Below are 16,291 nucleotides of genomic sequence, written 5' to 3'. Positions count from 1 at the left end.
CCCTGTGTCTGTGTACTGGGGCATTGGGGATATTACATAGGCCAGAGGGATGAGCAACCCCTACGCACCCTCAAATACCTCGACAAGCACCAACTGCTCTCCCAGCCAGGGATGGACCAGGACAAGGCCTGTTTCCAGGCTTCCAAAGCCATTATTCCTATGCAGGTCGTGACACAGGTGGACATGGTGCTGGACGAAAATAATGAGTTTATGTATTTCATCATGGGTGTGTGTGTGTGTGTGTGTGTGTGTGTGTGTGTGTGTGTGTGTGTGTGTGTGTGTGTGTGTGTGTGTGTGTGTGTGTGTTTGTTATCAGTGAGTTCATGGCAGGAGGGTGTTTGATCTATGCAGAGATCAGAGGACCCAGCCGTGTGCGGAACATGCAGCTGCTCTGCTCTTAATTGTCTTGCTAGTATGTGTGTGTCTTTCTTAATTTGTGAATGTGTGTGTGTGTGTGTGTGTGTGTGTGTGTGTGTGTGTGTGTGTGTGTGTGTGTGTGTGTGTGTGTGTGTGTGTGTGTGTGTGTGTGTGTGTGTGTGTATGTGTATGTGTGCGACGCTCCATTGCGCTATGCGTGTGCCGTCCTCTGTCTAGTGTGTGAGGGCGTGCGGCCACCAGCCTCCTCATGTTCTGCGATCAAGTCGTTGCGTTAGAACGTCCCGCGTCGAGCCCTCGGGCGGGCGATGTCAAGCCTCCTCTCCTTCCTCACCTCCCTTTGTGTGGCGGTCGTTCAGACCTCAGCGCAGCACCGGGCGCCCACACCTCCACCCCACGTAGCCTCGAGCGCTCCGCTATCTCAACCCTTCAGCATTTCTGAACAGGGAGAGGAAGGTGGTTCCCAGCCAAAAAGTTCCGGGTTGGGTCCCGATCGTCCGCAGACTACTTGGAGGCATGAGGTTTTCGATTGATTTATATTCAGTTGGATTGGGCAACTTCCTCGTCCCACTGCCTCACTGGGGCTGAAAGATCTGAGGGGATAGCTACGTCACGGCCGCTCACGGTGTGTCAGGTCCTGCTGGGCTGCAGGCATGACTCACCCGCATGTCCTTGATCTGAGAGACAGGATGTGGCCGTTCCTCTGTTGCTACACGCTGCTCCCCGGGGTTTACAAGCTGGTTTTCCTCCCAGTGGTTGAGTTGGTTCTTGTAGACATGCCCCTTGGCACATCCCTCGCACCCCCCAACCCCCCCCAACCCCCCCCCCTCCTTCCCACCCTCCCTCCCTCCCTCCCATCCTCCCGCCCACCCTACCGTACATCCCTCCAAGCGAGAATATCGGTTTGGCTTCCGTCGATGATTGATGTTGATGAACGGTGTAAGTAGAGGACGCCTGGTGGTCCCGCGTGCTACTGCGTGTGTTGTGTCACTTGCTTCTCCTGCTGTGCTGCGGAGCCCGCCGAGAAGCCGGCCAACAGAGCGAAGGAGAAGAGAAGTAGGCATGAGGAGAGGCAGGGTCAAACTATTTGGTGCTCTGGGGATGTGTGAAGGGATTTTTTGACATAGGACACAGCTTCATGCCTCTTTTCATCATTTTCATTCTGGCTCACACGGGTTCAGACTGGTTTAAACAGTTGCACAATGGTTGTACCAGGTTCAAACTGGTTTAACCAGGTTCTCCCTGGTTCAAACAGGTTCACACTGGTTTAACCAGTTTCCCACTGATTTAAACAGGTTCATACTGGTTTAACCAGGTTCTCACTGGTTTAAACTGGTTCTTACTGGTTCGTACTGGTTCAAACAGGTTGGCATGTACGTGTGTGTGTCCTAGGAGGGCGAGGCGGTGGGAAGCGGGGTCCTACAGCTCCGCGTGTCGGACCAAGACGAGCCCAAGAACGGGCCCCCCTTCTCCTTCCACATCGTCAGCGGCAACGAAGACCGCCGCTTCCAGGTCGACCAGGGAGGTCTGCTGTCACTCGCTGCGCCGCTCAGAAAGAAAGTGCGCCCACGGCACCAGCTGAAGATACAGGTCCGTCAGTGCAATTCAGCGTTGTTTGTATTACACATTTTATGCGAAACACTACTAAGCTCAATGTGAATGACATGAAACCTACATTAAAACAGAAATAAAAGACAAACCTTACCAACACCACTTACCAGGAAGACGGATGGAATACATCCATCTTGGTAAATTGCATTCTAGGAATTTCTGTTGAACCCAACTCCCCCATAGCTAGAGGGAGACTGTGGTGTCCTTCACCACACCACTACTCGACCTGCAGGTCAGCATCCCTGAGATGCCTGCTCTCATTAGTGAACAGCAATGCAAGCACATAGATGTAGAGATTGAGAATGTAGGAGTTCGCTTAATTGTACCTTCAGGGGTTCCTAAACAAATGAATTGTACTAATCAATAGTCTAGGATCTCAACTGGGGAAGTAAGAACTTTAATAAATCGATAACAAGCAATGAATTCACATTAATAAACATAGTTCGGTCCTATTTTAGCTAATATTATCAAAAAAAGGGGGTACTTAGTAGTATAGAACTTCTGACGGAAAACCTTATACACGTATTTGAGGTTTTCAAATACGTGTACACAAATATTTTTGCAGAATATTTGTGTGTGTGTATAATATTATTATGTATTTGATCTGTAAATGTTATGCATCTATATACTACACGTACATGCATTAATATACTATGACACATATTTAACGTGTGTATTCAATGCGCATATGTAAGATATTTGATACATCAATTTAAGATGTCTATTTGATACGTACATGTTAGATGTGTATTTGGTACGTATATGTTAGGTGTGTATTTGGTACGTATATGTTAGATGTGTATTTGTTATGTATATGTTAGATGTGTATTTGATACATGAAGGTTAGATGTGTATTTGATACGCATATGTTAGATGTGTATTTGGTACGTATATGTTAGATGTGTATTTGGTACGTAGACGTTAGATGCGTATTTGATACGTCTATTTGACACTCATATATATCCGATGCTCTTCTGCGATGCGTGTACCTGATACGTTGTGCATCTATTTCCTGCGTGCGGGGGACCAGGTGACGGACAGCGGCCACCCCCCCCTCTCCTCCATCTGCGTGGTGAACGTCAACGTGACGGAGCAGAGCCGCTACCCGCCCTCTCTGGTCCCGTTGGAGGTCTTCATCACCACCAAAGGGGGGCTCTTCGCCAACCGGGTCATCGGCCGGCTGCACGCCAGCGACCAGGACCCCCAGGACGTGCTGACCTACAGCCTGGTCTCGGAGAGCCCCGCCGGGGCCCGCTTCTCCGTCGAAAGGGCCGACGGCAAGATCTGGGCGGACGAGGCCCTGGAGCCCGGCTCGTACGCGCTCAACGTCAGCGTGACCGACGGGAAGTTCAGCGTCTGGACCGGGGTCAAGGTCCACGTGTGGGTGGCAGACCAGCGAGTGCTGGACGCCGGGTTGACCCTCCAGCTGCTGGGGATGACCCCGGGAGAGTTCCTGGGAGATCACTGGAGAGGCCTCCAGCGAAGCCTGGGAGTCGCCCTCGGAGTGCCCCGGCAGGAGCTGCACCTGGCCAGCCTGCAGCATCTACCCCACTCCCAGGTCCTGGAGGCCCTGCTGACCTGGAGGTCTCTCGATGGTTCAGTTCAGTCCCTCCCCACTACCCGTCTAGCAGGTGAACCACCTATCTTCAAATATTTCACTTTTTATACAATTTTTGGGAAACATTTCACAGAAGAACATGCAATCATATTATGTTCCAAATACTGAATTTGTCCTGTACTTTTGCTGTGACACCCACAGTTATAATACTCATTGAGCCTGAAGCAGAAGGTTAAGATAGATTGAATTACGTTATATTTGAGCATGTACGTTTGTAAAAATAATTCCGCTGTGGGTGGCAGGTATTATCTCGGACCTGGAGGACTCCCTGGGGCTCAGCATCCAGAGTGTGAGCCATAACGGGTGCCTGGGGACAGGGTGCCCATCGAGGGGCTGCAGGAACGCTGTACGGCTGGCGGGAGACCGACTCAACCACTACACCACCGCCAGAGCCAGCTTCATCACCCCTCACCACGCCTGGGAGAGTGTGTGTCCGTGTAACGGTATGTACCGGCCCGGAAGAGAAATTGTGGTGACCTGAACACATGATGGGTTTTCAGCAAAGCGCTGGATGTTAGGTTGGGCGTAACATGGACGTAGGCGATGTAGCTCAGGAAACTCGGAGACGCAGACGTTGTCTTTCGTTGTTTGTTTTATAATGTCAAACAAAGGATGCGTTTCGAGAGGTCAGGGTAGTCATTTAGTAATCCCGTCAACAAACACATACAAGCGTACACACAGCGAGCGGTACAAGACTAAACAAACCAACCACTCAAATTGTGAGTGCATTTTTTATTCCTGATGGGAAATCTAAATTATTTTTCATGATGAATGTTATCTGGAATGGCAAGTGTCTAACGTTGGATGTGCGATCAACATCTTCTGAGCAGTGATTCAGTTTATCGAATCACACAAAGTAATTATAAATACCTGCCACCTCATCATTGTTAATCACAGACTAGCGTGAAAATAATTAAAAAGTGCTACAACAGGAAAAAGCAAAGAACTACAAATATAATATAAACCATATATCGATATGCACAGTATAAGTAGTAGATGAATGAATGAAACTTTAACCCTGAATTTAAATTTAAACATTCCTGGGAATAGAGGTCAACATTATTTACCACGTATGCTACATTATTGACATTATATCTAAAGGGGTCTAGTTGCACAGACATTTTTACTGCTAACTATGGAATGAATGGTAACTACATACTTCCACTCCTTTCTAAACCACTCTGGGGAAAGACCACAGTCATTTCATTCACTTATTATCCTGTTCTGAAGGTGAGGGGGCCTCCCTCGTCCAGATCTCCCCAGAGATTATGGGAGACACGTCCAACAAGCTGCCCGTCAGAGAGAGAGAGCGAGACTAGGCAGGGGCGAAGAATTCATAAGGGAGCACGAAAAGTGATTCATTTTGGTCAAACCTCTTTCCTTAACAATGTGTTGCATGCCTCCATATCTTCATATCTGCTTCCTCCAGTGTGCCAGGCCTGCAGGCTGCACTTTAAATGTGACGTTTAATACCATTTTAATGAGGGCTAAGTGAAAGGCTGCCTTCTTGGACACGCAGTGTAGCAACGCAGTGTAGTTACTGTAGCAACAAAAAAAAAATGTTCCTTAGTTACAAGTAAGACGAATCCAATTGAATTGAATAGCGAATCTTCTGTAAAAAAAAGAAAATCTGTAACTTCTGCAGATTGAATGTAATTTGGATGACATTTGGTGTTGCGTATGGTCATATTTTAGGCGCAATGGCCTAATCCTAGCAAGTGACACCAGCATGTTCATATTTACCCCCCCGAGATCCCATACTTCATGTGTAATGCCAACTTCGACTGGGATAAGAACGTCCGTCCTTTCGGTTCCAGGCTCGGCGCTGAGGTTCACGGGCGAGGGCTACGTCAGGTACCTCCACCACATGGACGAGGACTCCCAGGCCTTCCGGCTCTCGCTGAGGTTCAGGACCTTCCAGAAACAGGGACTCCTCATGGCCACCAACGCCAGCGACTGGGGCACCTTGCAGGTAGGTCTCCACGGTGGAGACCACCGCAGACACAACGTCTCCGTGCGCGCTACCATCTTGTTTGTGTGACCGCAGTGCTCGTTGTTCTTCAAGAACAAGGTGTCCCTCCCCTAACCTCCTGATGTTCTCAGGAGGTTACATCCATATATATATAAGCCAGAATTCCACTGCGACCCTCCGAAAAGGTCTCACAATTTCAGTGCAACGACGAAGCATAGACGCCCGGATTTACACGAGTGTAGTCTCCTTGCCGTGCCATCTCCATTGAGCCCTATGGCAATGTATCCAGAGGCATTGCTTTGTGCCATTATTTCAAATCAATGTTTGTGTAGACTTGCACTTATGTGTGTCTTCTTTATCCTTAAAGGGTAAACACAATCTAAGTCTGGCGCCGGCAAGCTCGCAATCACCAAACCGCCTTTATGCAAGTCAAATGAGGCAGATATGTCCCTCTTATCTCTGAAATGAGAACGCATTTAGAGTTTTTCTTACCATGTGGCTATATGTAGACTTTTCTTTATTTTTATAAAACTGCATCTGTTTGGTGCAGATGGGTTTATATGCTGAGCTTTTATGAGAGAGGATATGTAAATGCTTGTATCGTAATTTCAAAAACCCGGGTGGGGGAAGGTATGAATTGTCAATTGTTTGCTGTTTTTCACATTGAAATAAGCTCTGAGCTTTGTGTTAATCTTTAGTCTGGTAATATGTGGTAGGAGCGCAATTTATTGCTTACATTTAAATTCTAGGGAGGGATTCTTCCTCCTTTCACACTGGGTCTCAGCAGCTTTTACTCTCCGTCACTGTCTAGGTCTAGGGTCGATCGGGGTCTAGGATTAACGGTTGTTTCATGTGGTATGCATGTTGGATGAAACATTTCAGTACGCTTAACGCCTGCCCATATCTTAGGGGTTGAGCTCATATTAGCAAACAGATTATGAACGATATTGCTGTCTGGGCCGAAACCCCCACGGGTGTTGAGTTAGAATCATTTCATTGGCAACCTTTTGTTCTGCAGTGGTATGGCCTGGCTCGGTGGACCTGGCCTGCAATCTATCCTTGGATCGGGATGAGTGACCTACTGTATATTCGGTATGGGCGATGAATGCGTTGGCCAAAAGTCCATTGTCAACTTATTGAGCTGACCCTTCTTTTGTTGCCGATGAGAACCGTTTATTGTACCACAGTAAAAGTGCTCCATGATTTGAATGGAATAATGAAGCATTGATCTTCTCAGCCTCTTGAATAAATCTTTAAAGCAATTATGTAGCCGTGATGTGCAATGGAAAAACCACGCCTCACGATGGAATACTAAATCATTCTGATGAAAACTCAAACAGCAACGCCCGGGACTCTGTGGGGGATTAAGAGCTACACTCGGAGAGTGACACGTCTGCGAAGGGCTCCCTTCCTGTTTTCACAGTGAGGAGGAACGTCAGAAGGACCGGTCAAACGCCGTCTTCAGAGACGTCCCATGCAACTCTTTTCTTTTCTTGACATCTGAGAGGCTTCCTGACGATACGAGAGACTGTTGATGCTCGTCCACTGAACTCCCTTTGACGCAGCGCGGCAACGCACATTCAACTTCCCTTGTCTACCAAGCCCTCACATCTCCTCAATAACTCCATCCATTTTGCTTCTGCTAATTCCCTTTCATGTCAACCAGGAAGGTATCAACCTCTTGAAATGTAAATGGTAGCCAAGGTAACACAAAGGTGCATCGGTGAACAGGTTGACTTGTCAGAGAGGGGAAAATGGCCTCCTCTACAGGAAGTGACAGCTCAGATGTGGAGGTGTAAGGGGGAGAGCAGATGAAAGACGGCCCCGATAACAGAATCCCAGCATGCCTTAGGGACCCCACAGAGACACCTACAGACACGCACAGGCACACGCACGTGCACATGCGTTATCTGCTCACACTCTGTCCATTCTATGATTTTGAACTGAAACGTAATGAGTTTAAGGGGGACGAAAAATGTACTGTCCTTGAGATCTGGTTCTCTCTGCGCCGTTCCTAAAGCAGGTGTTGATTGATTGACCAATAGGAACTCTCCCTGACGTCTCCGACTGTCTTCCCACAGTTGACCAACGGGGAGCTGCAGTTCCAGTACCGCTGTGGCAGCGGCCTGCCGGGTTCCCTGGTCTTGCGGGCGGTGCCGGTGTCGGACGGCCGCTGGCACCACCTGCAGCTGGTGGTCAACTCCACCCGCATGTGGCTGACCCTGGACTACGAGCACACCGCCTCCAACGCCACCGAGCCCTGCCGCATGATGCGCTCCCACGGCGCTCTGCTCCTGGCCTCCGCCACCCCCGACGCCCCCCCCGGCGCCCGGGAACTCCCGCCCGCTTTCATTGGCTGCCTCGAGGGCCTCGAGTTCAACGGGCAGCCGGTCAAGGCGGGGGACGCGGGTCAATGGGCAGGGCCCGGCCTCAGGCGGGTGTTCGGGGCGTACCAATGTTGCAACCCGCTAGGGGGGTGCTCCCCTGGCCTGTGCCTGAATGAAGGAGTCTGCGAGGAGACGGCTGAGGGAGGTGGGTCTTCTGAGAGTTTGTTCTTTCCAGTTAACCTGACGTAGAAACGTGTAAAATGATTATTATCACTATATTTATAACAGACGTTTTTACTTGATTAATTCCCAACATGCATGAGAATTGTATCTCCTAAGGAGAGGAAAGTGTTGCTTAAATTGAAACAAAGGATCCTTAGGTGGATTGTAGCGGTATGACATACTGCATATCTGAATGAATTCTCTCTGAACGACAAAGAGGAAACCTCAATCAGAGGCTCAGTATTTGCATTGTGTTTGCATTATTTAAGAGAATCCAAGAGACATCTTCTGCTTTGGCTCCTTCCATTACTGAAAGAGAGGCTTGATAAGCACAGCGACATCAGTATCCATTTGTAAAATGTAAATATGGTGGAGACTATTGCCGTTCTTCCTGGCAGTCAGGTTATAAAAGTATAAAAGGAAAGCCTAGAAGGATTTTGATCCGTACTGAGGCAACATAGCAATCCGCGTAAGCCCCTCATAAAACCACTCGCACAGCTTCAGAGATGCCGTTCCCTCTGAAGCTGTGTGGTTGTGGCGCAGTTCACCTGGGGTTCTCAGACGACCTGCTAGCCTGACGCTATGGGAGGAGGGCTAGCAAGTGAACCTCTCCACCCTAGAATAACGTTTCTAGGATGTAAAATATTATTATCACATAAATATATTTTCCATATTAAATGATATATAATAGAAGTGTATCATTAATACAGTATACATTTCATTCCTATGTTATACATTTATCTGTACTCACTGAACAGATTAATTAAGGACCTTAAATAAGGACTATAAAGTCTATCATGGGGTTAGATCTAATAAACCTACGCCAACCACACAATACCCAGAGTGACTTCGTCTGTGTGTCCAACCTGATAATGAACCATCCTCTCACCCTGAACACCGGCTCGGCTTGGGGGGTCCCAGGGGATGCAGACTCTAACACATTTGGGTTGGTGTTTGATCTCTCCTCCAGAGCCGCAGTGCCGTTGTCCCGGGAACCACCACGGCCCACGATGCTCGCTCGCAGACAACCCCTGCCTGTCCCAGCCGTGCACACATGGGGCCGTGTGCACACCCAAGCCCGTGGGATACTTCTGCAATTGCTCCCAGGACATCCCTGGCGCACGGTGAGACACACTGGGAAAGAATACTGACATTTTGCATACATAGTCACTATAAACATACACGTATTACATACACACACACGCAAACACAGACTGGAACCTCAACATTCTTTGGAAGTCTGGTCACCAAAACTTTCAAGCTTTAAATTACATAATAAAAGGAAGTTGGTTTGGGGTGTTCCCTGGTCCTTTCTTGGGCTTCTCTCCACTGTCTTGGCACCATGCTGGCCTTCCCCAGGGAGCTGCAAAACGGAAAGAGGAATTCACCGTCAGGCTTGCCTGGAGTGCTCGACAGCAGCAGTAAATATCAAATGCAATGGCCAGTCACTCGACGGGCTCGGCTATGTGTCTGTGCAGCGCAGATAAAAGAACTTGGGAAAACACCTGTCTTACATTCTGTCTGGTCTCTTGTGGCCCAAATTGGACTGCCGCCCTCCCGCCAAGAATCTGCTCTTGTCCTGGTTGTCTCCCCAGTTCCATGTTGTTGTTGTTGCCAACAACAAAACTTGGCTTCAAACTGTTCTGTAATGGGCACACTTAACTTTATACATATCATGTCAGGCTTTCTCTTAAGCAAAACTTAAAATTAAATAATGCGCTTTGGCAAGTAAAGTCTGGCTAGGAGGGGAGACAATTTATCAACACGGTTACGGCCAAGGGCATCTATGTGACAGTTTCTTTTAAGCTAGTAGCGTTGTTTGGAATGAGTGTTAATGATCGATAATCTATCAGAAATTCATGACGCAAAGCGGCGTTTTAGTGTCCAGGAAGCCTAACACTCTCTTTGACAAGAACATTAACCATTACCTTGATGGAGCTTCGCCCATCCACACCTCTGTGGCGGTAGCATTACCATCCTGGCGTTGGCGTGCCTACAACCAGACCTGAGTTAGGAAGGGATCACAAGCAGAGTCCATCGTTCAATAACTGATCGGAGGAGACTGGCAAATACCTTTTTTAGCAACTGTATCAAAAATAGCGTAGATTCCTACGTCCAACATCGTAGAAGATATACTAAGTTCAGGACACACGATGAATAATACAGAATGAATAACCCGGTTTCACAGGGTTAAGGAAAACAATTGCTCACCCAAAGACCAGGCCATGTAACGTGATCATAACAGTTTGCCTCTGTACTCCTGATAGGTGCCACAACCTGATCGATGGATGTTCCCCGAGCCCCTGTGGAGGGGGGCATGGCTGCAAGTTAATTGAGGGGTATGCCCACTGCGACCCCCTGCCCCTGGTAGGTTCCACCTCCACCGACTCAATAAACCTTTCTGTTTTCCACCTATCCAATGGTCTGATATAAATGACTCCGTATTTTGTATTGGTTTTGCCTTGTGGCAGAAGTTTTTGCCCAAAGCGACCTACAGAGATTTCAGATACATGTCAAAGGAGAGCAGGGAAGGGTTAAAGGTGACATATTATACCACCAGATGGAGTGTGATTAGCCATTACAAGCCGTTTTGAAAACCTGCCTCTAGGGCTAATAGGTCGACCAATGAATCAATCAATCCGTGAACTCAGCGACCGATGCTCTGTCACCCGTCCAGGTGTCGACTATGATTGGCATGGTGGAGATCATGGAGATCTGCGCCTGCGTTCTGGGCCTGCTCCTCCTCGTCGCCGGCTTCGTGTGCGTGCGGAAGCGCTACGTCAGCCACAATAAGAAGAAACCCAAGTGTGTCCAGGACTCCAACGGGTAGGAACACCAACAGCTGTTGTGCTTACACCCTGGGCCATCAGTGGTTCTCAACCTGAGGGTCGCGACCCAGAAGCGGCTCCCAGCCGGGGACCAAATGGGTCTCCCAATGGCCAAAAATTATGTGCTGACCTTTACCCTTCAGCGTTTTTTTTAAATCAAATATGTACCTAGAATGTATCTATCAAACACATACACACTGGGCAATGTTAACGTCATTACAACAAACATTTGCATGAAGCAGCAAACATTTTCTCTACTCCCTTGTTGATACGAATATTGAAAACTTGAAAAATGCTCTTAACATTACATTAATAAACTATTATTACGTTTTGGTACAGCACCTCTTCATTCTGTACAAGGATGAGCGAATTTTCTCGTTTTTAAATTAAAACAACCTACCTATCATTCGCTGCCGCTGGAAAAAATAAAAAAATAAAATAAAATAAATTCCCTACCTACCCATGACCTCAACTGACAACCAACAGGAACCAAACTTTATTTTTTTTTAGGCCTCATCAAACTGTCTTTTGAATTCCACTGGTTTCTTGTCCCTCCCAGCTACTCCCAGCCTAGTCTGACCAAGAGCATGATGAAGGACCCCCCGGAGGGGTACCCCATGGAGATGAGCTCCTTGGCGCACTCCCCCACCTCCAACGACCTGGACAGCACCCCCTTCAGGTCGCTGCGGCCGCGCAGCCAGATCATCTCGGCGGGGGGCGGGGTCCCCTGCTGCCCGAGGCCTCAGGGGCCCGTGGTGTGCAGCGTGGCCCCCAACCTCCCGGCCAGACCCCCGTCCAGCTCCGACAATGACTCCATCAGGAAGAACCAGTGGGACATGGACTACGAAGGTAGCGTGTGTGTGTGTGTGTGTGTCTGCGTGTGTGTGTACGTGTGTGTGTGTGTTTGGTCTAATGCTTTAAGTTGCTATTTCATAACTAAGAGGTTTGTGGAGCTCTAAAGGTCCCAGGGTCATGGGAAGGTGATCCAGGGGACGAATGCCTGATTTTGAAGGCTGTCCCCTGCAGAGCGTTTAGACAGTAGCAGGCCTACTGAGGGGGGGACATATCCAGGATCTATCCCTCCCCCTCTGACGCTCTCTTGCAGTTTATGCGGGCCCATTTTTTTCTCTCTTGTTGTCTCTCACTCACTACATATCTCCATCTACTCCCCTCTTCCTCTCGCTAGATCCCCCTCTCTCCCCCTCTCTCTCTACCCCTCCATCCCATTATCTCTCTTCCTCCCTCTCCCTCTCATTATCTCGCTCTCTCGCTCTACCTGTCCATCTCTCTCAGTCCCTTTACCGTCCATTCTCTAATCCTCTGTCGTTTTTTATGGGTCCTATCAGACTCGGGTAGAGTCAAGCATTGCTTGGCACACGCTCCACCGACCGCCCTACATAGGGGCCGGGGGGAACCTGACGAGGATGTGGTAGGGGGATGGGGGGGGGGGGCTGGTTTAGGAGCCTTTGATCCTCTCGTCTCTATGGAGAACCATTCCCAAGGCATTTGCCTCCTTGGCATCCCATTCATCCCAGGGTTCGGGCCGGAGCGGGGGGGGGGAACTTATGTTTGATCCTCAAGGTCGTCTCTTGCTTCCCTGCTTGCTTCTTCCTTCCATGCGTTAGGACAACAAGTTGTCCTGGTTCACACCAACCACAACCTAGGCTTTTGAGAAGCAACTTTATTCTTACTTTTATTTAGAAACGTTTTCAACGGCAAGGAAATTAATGAAATCATCGTCAAATGTGATGTTCTAAAGGCGCCTTTGCACCAAAAACGAAGAAATCATGCGAATAGCACGGCGCAAGATTTGCGGAATTGCAAAATAGATAGAGAACAATAGAACAATACAAACTTCGCCTTTGCCTTGAATTATTTTAACTCACCGCAAAATTGACATGAAGCTGTGTATTGAAAGCCTGTCAGTGTTGAGATTCTCTCAACTTCACCCACGTCCTGACTCCTGAATCAATCACAAAAGCAGATATTGGCTTCGCTTGTGGTTTGACAACAGCTTAAATCGTCTTATAAGCCTAGAAGGACAGCTGCAGGCACTAACTTGGTGTTTGGTGAGAGCACCATGGACGAAAGCAGCCAGAAAACAGAAAGTATTTATCTCGTCTCTCAGTCTTTAGATATATTTTTTCTTTTTCTATCGTTATTGCATCTTTGCTCCTCATCATAGAGCAATAGGAATGATGACAATAGATCCATCCACAACAGTTTCATCAGGCGTGTAAAAGCTGCCTGATATCTCCTCGTGTCTTAATCTCCTTAATATGAGATGATATAGATATAGAAAAAGGATACAGATATAACTCCCTGCCAATTGTATTAAACCCAATATTGTTAATTCATTATCGTTATTATTATTATGGGATGATTTAATGAGGAGTGTAACACAGCGATGTGTCTCCCGTCTGCCCCCCCCAGTGTACCCGGCCGACCCGGACTACTTCGGCCACCCCGCCGCGCGGGGCTTCCCCCAGTTCGACATCGTGGAGGACGCCTACTCCACCGGCACTACCGACTCCCGTCGCAACTCCCGCTTCGGGGGCTTCCCCTTCCCCCTGGAGCGCAGCGACCGCCGGGCGCCGCTGCCCCCCTGCTATAGCAACCAGAACCTGGACGACTTCCTGGGGCCGGACGGCCTGCCGCTGCCCAGAGCCCAGTGCCCCAACGAGTACACGGCCGTCAGCTACTACCCCAGCGCGCGCACACGCAGCCTGGACAACGTGTCGGGCGGCTACAAGAGACTCAGCATGCGTCTGAGCATGGCCATGCCGTCGTACGCCGAGGACGACAGCCTTCCGCCGCTGCCGTCGCTGCCCTCGCCGCCGCCGCCGCCGCCGCCGCCCATAAAGGGCACCAAGGCCCAGACCCGGCCCGCGGGGCAGACCCCCAGGGTCTCCTACGGGGGCTCGGACCTGGTGGAGAGCGACTACGGAAGCTCCGAGGAGGTCATGTTCTAGTGGGATGCGTTCTGTTCTCTTTGAGTCCCGCCCGCGGCGGACAGGACGCAGGGTGAACCAGCGGGGGGGGGTCGGTTGGAGGTTCACAAACGTTTCTCTGCCTGAGGGAGGCTTCAAACCTCCTTCCCCAGAACAGCGTTAGCGACAGCTGATGGTTAACAACAAAGGAGAAGAGGTCTGCTACCCTTCATAACAGAGTCACAAAGAAAGTGTAGCAGACTGCTACAGAAGAAGTTTGAGTTTTCAGGTCAGAAGCCAGCCCCTGCTATATCGCACCTTTTGTGTCTGCTCAACCCCTCCCCCACCAAGTGGGAATGAATGAACCATTGATTACCATTTAGGAAATGCATTATTTTTTTTTGTTACATCGAGAGTAGTGGAAACCACGTAGAAACCACTTGCAGGGGTCATAGTGGCCTGAATGAAAAAAAAACTTCAATTTAGTCCATTCCATTTATCCATGTGTTGTGTTTGTTCTATGAATTAGTGATGCGTGTGCTCTGAGTTAAATATGTTTGTGCTTTGATGCAAAAGCAGATTTGGATGGATTTGGATGGCTTGGATGTTGTTGCTCTAGCAGTGGCTGCTACCGGCTCTTAAAGTTTTTGGATTATAACAATCCTTTGTCGATCTCGTCGTCAGGGATGGTTGCATTTCAAGAAAGAATTAACATAGCTTGTGTTTGCATTTGTATGATTCATATTTTTGGTAAAAAAATAAAGAAAAAAAAGGAAATATAAATGGAAATTACAGAGCTAAAAAGGGGGGGGTTGTATCTATAGCTTCTACACGTTTCTATGGCACATCTGGACTTAAGTGAATTACATTTCATGCTGAAACATTTCATCGAATGGCCTGTCCTTGTGGTTGAATAACACGGGGCTGGATCCTCGTGGCTATCTTAGAGAAAACATTCATACCCAGGACTAAATAAGTATTGGAATAGATGTGTTGCCTCTGTAAATACCAAAGCTTTTATTTTCTACTGTGCTCTTATTATTTCCTCGATTTTTTTAATTGGTGTGCGATGGTGAACTGTGTTTAGTTACAGTAGTAGATAAACGTATGCGCACAAAAAGGGAGCTACTCAGCAATAGATCAAATAAATTCCCGCCCCCCACTTCATAGCTCGATATCAGCGCAGGAACCCCGAAGAAAACCAGTTCAAAGCCCTGGAGTAATGTGGATCAAATAAGAGGTCTTGTTTACTTGAGCCCATGCATACAAGCCCCATTAATACGGCTGATCAAGTACCTCTTCCAGAGACACCAAAACAGAAACGTTTAGAACTGTTATCGTTGAGCATTATTAGTCGTATTAAAGTGGTCAGGTTTGATATTGTAGTAGCCTAGGCGTCTTAAAAGGAAAGCAACTGAAAATGTAACATTATTGATCATCAACCATTTAACATTTAACAAATTCATCAGTTGTAGATACACTTATTTCACTAAGTTAACGCAAGGCATAATGTTTAGGCATATCAAGGACAATTTTTGATCTTCTCAGGTACGCTTAATGGTACGCATACTCTGTGGAGGTGACTTATCAGAAAAATATCTGTGGACCTACCTGTGTGCACGATGCCCTTTGATGTTATCTAATCCATGTAGTTAAAACATACAACAAGCGCACATAAATTACACATCTAAGTAATTTTGGCAATAAAACAAATGTCCGTAGAGATGTGTTTGTGGACCTTATGCTTACTGTTTTGGATGTCCGTGTTGCTAGCTGTTGTTTGTGCGTAGGATCGGGTCAACTGAATGTACTTTACTTGTGTTTTGATTGTTCACTTTTGTGTGACAAATGTGGGGTACGACAAGCTCCATGTTTTGGTCTGTTCTTCTCTGTGAGAGATGTTATTAATGCTGTCTACATTTTGTTTTGTTTTTCAATATTGTAAAAGAATGAATAAAGATATAAAATAAAGATACATAAATAAAAATATACATTGAATTGTGGAAAGTGCAAGACTTCAACTGGAACAAGGAAAGAGATCCGAAACCACCAAAGTTTAAGAATTTTATTTAGAAGGGTTAGGGTTAACCCTTTAAAAAAATAATTAAAAAGCTGAGCTGGTCTGCAGAACACCCGCTTTTCCAGGTTCGGCACATCTTTTATAACCCCGCTTCTGTGATTCCTCCCATGAGCTCCAAGCCAGGGTTGTTCTCAAACAATCCAAATACATAGCTTCACCACCAACCAACTTCTGTCATTTTGGTTATTCTGGGATTTGTGCCATATCATCATCGTCTAATTTATCAATGTCGTCGTCTGAACATTCTCTATTTTTGTATCAGACACTTTCATCAATGTGCCGTTCACATATCTTGTTATTAAACCCTGAAGACAGACTTTTCACGCCA

The 16,291-nt window shown here is 47.7% G+C and overlaps 1 protein-coding gene across 1 annotated transcript in view; it reads left to right on the top strand.

Moving 5' to 3' along the window:
* The window catches only part of fat2 (FAT atypical cadherin 2), a 54,764-nt gene extending 39,158 nt beyond the window's left edge, over nt 1-15,606 (top strand). Inside the window, exons 20-29 of the mRNA XM_030368931.1 lie at nt 1,768-1,965; nt 3,017-3,617; nt 3,847-4,047; nt 5,422-5,576; nt 7,658-8,108; nt 9,096-9,249; nt 10,393-10,492; nt 10,803-10,951; nt 11,513-11,802; nt 13,387-15,606. Of these exons, the coding sequence (XP_030224791.1) occupies nt 1,768-1,965; nt 3,017-3,617; nt 3,847-4,047; nt 5,422-5,576; nt 7,658-8,108; nt 9,096-9,249; nt 10,393-10,492; nt 10,803-10,951; nt 11,513-11,802; nt 13,387-13,925 (2,838 nt within the window). The 3' untranslated portion in view covers nt 13,926-15,606. The remainder of the gene's footprint in view (nt 1-1,767; nt 1,966-3,016; nt 3,618-3,846; nt 4,048-5,421; nt 5,577-7,657; nt 8,109-9,095; nt 9,250-10,392; nt 10,493-10,802; nt 10,952-11,512; nt 11,803-13,386) is intronic.
* Nucleotides 15,607-16,291: the final 685 nt, after the last annotated feature.

The sequence above is a fragment of the Gadus morhua genome, chromosome 10, assembly GCF_902167405.1.
Source record: "Gadus morhua chromosome 10, gadMor3.0, whole genome shotgun sequence".
In the NCBI taxonomy this organism is placed as follows: Eukaryota; Metazoa; Chordata; class Actinopteri; order Gadiformes; family Gadidae; genus Gadus; species Gadus morhua.
The sequence above is the reverse complement of the archived record's forward strand: the minus strand, read 5'-3'. Positions and strand labels throughout refer to the sequence as shown.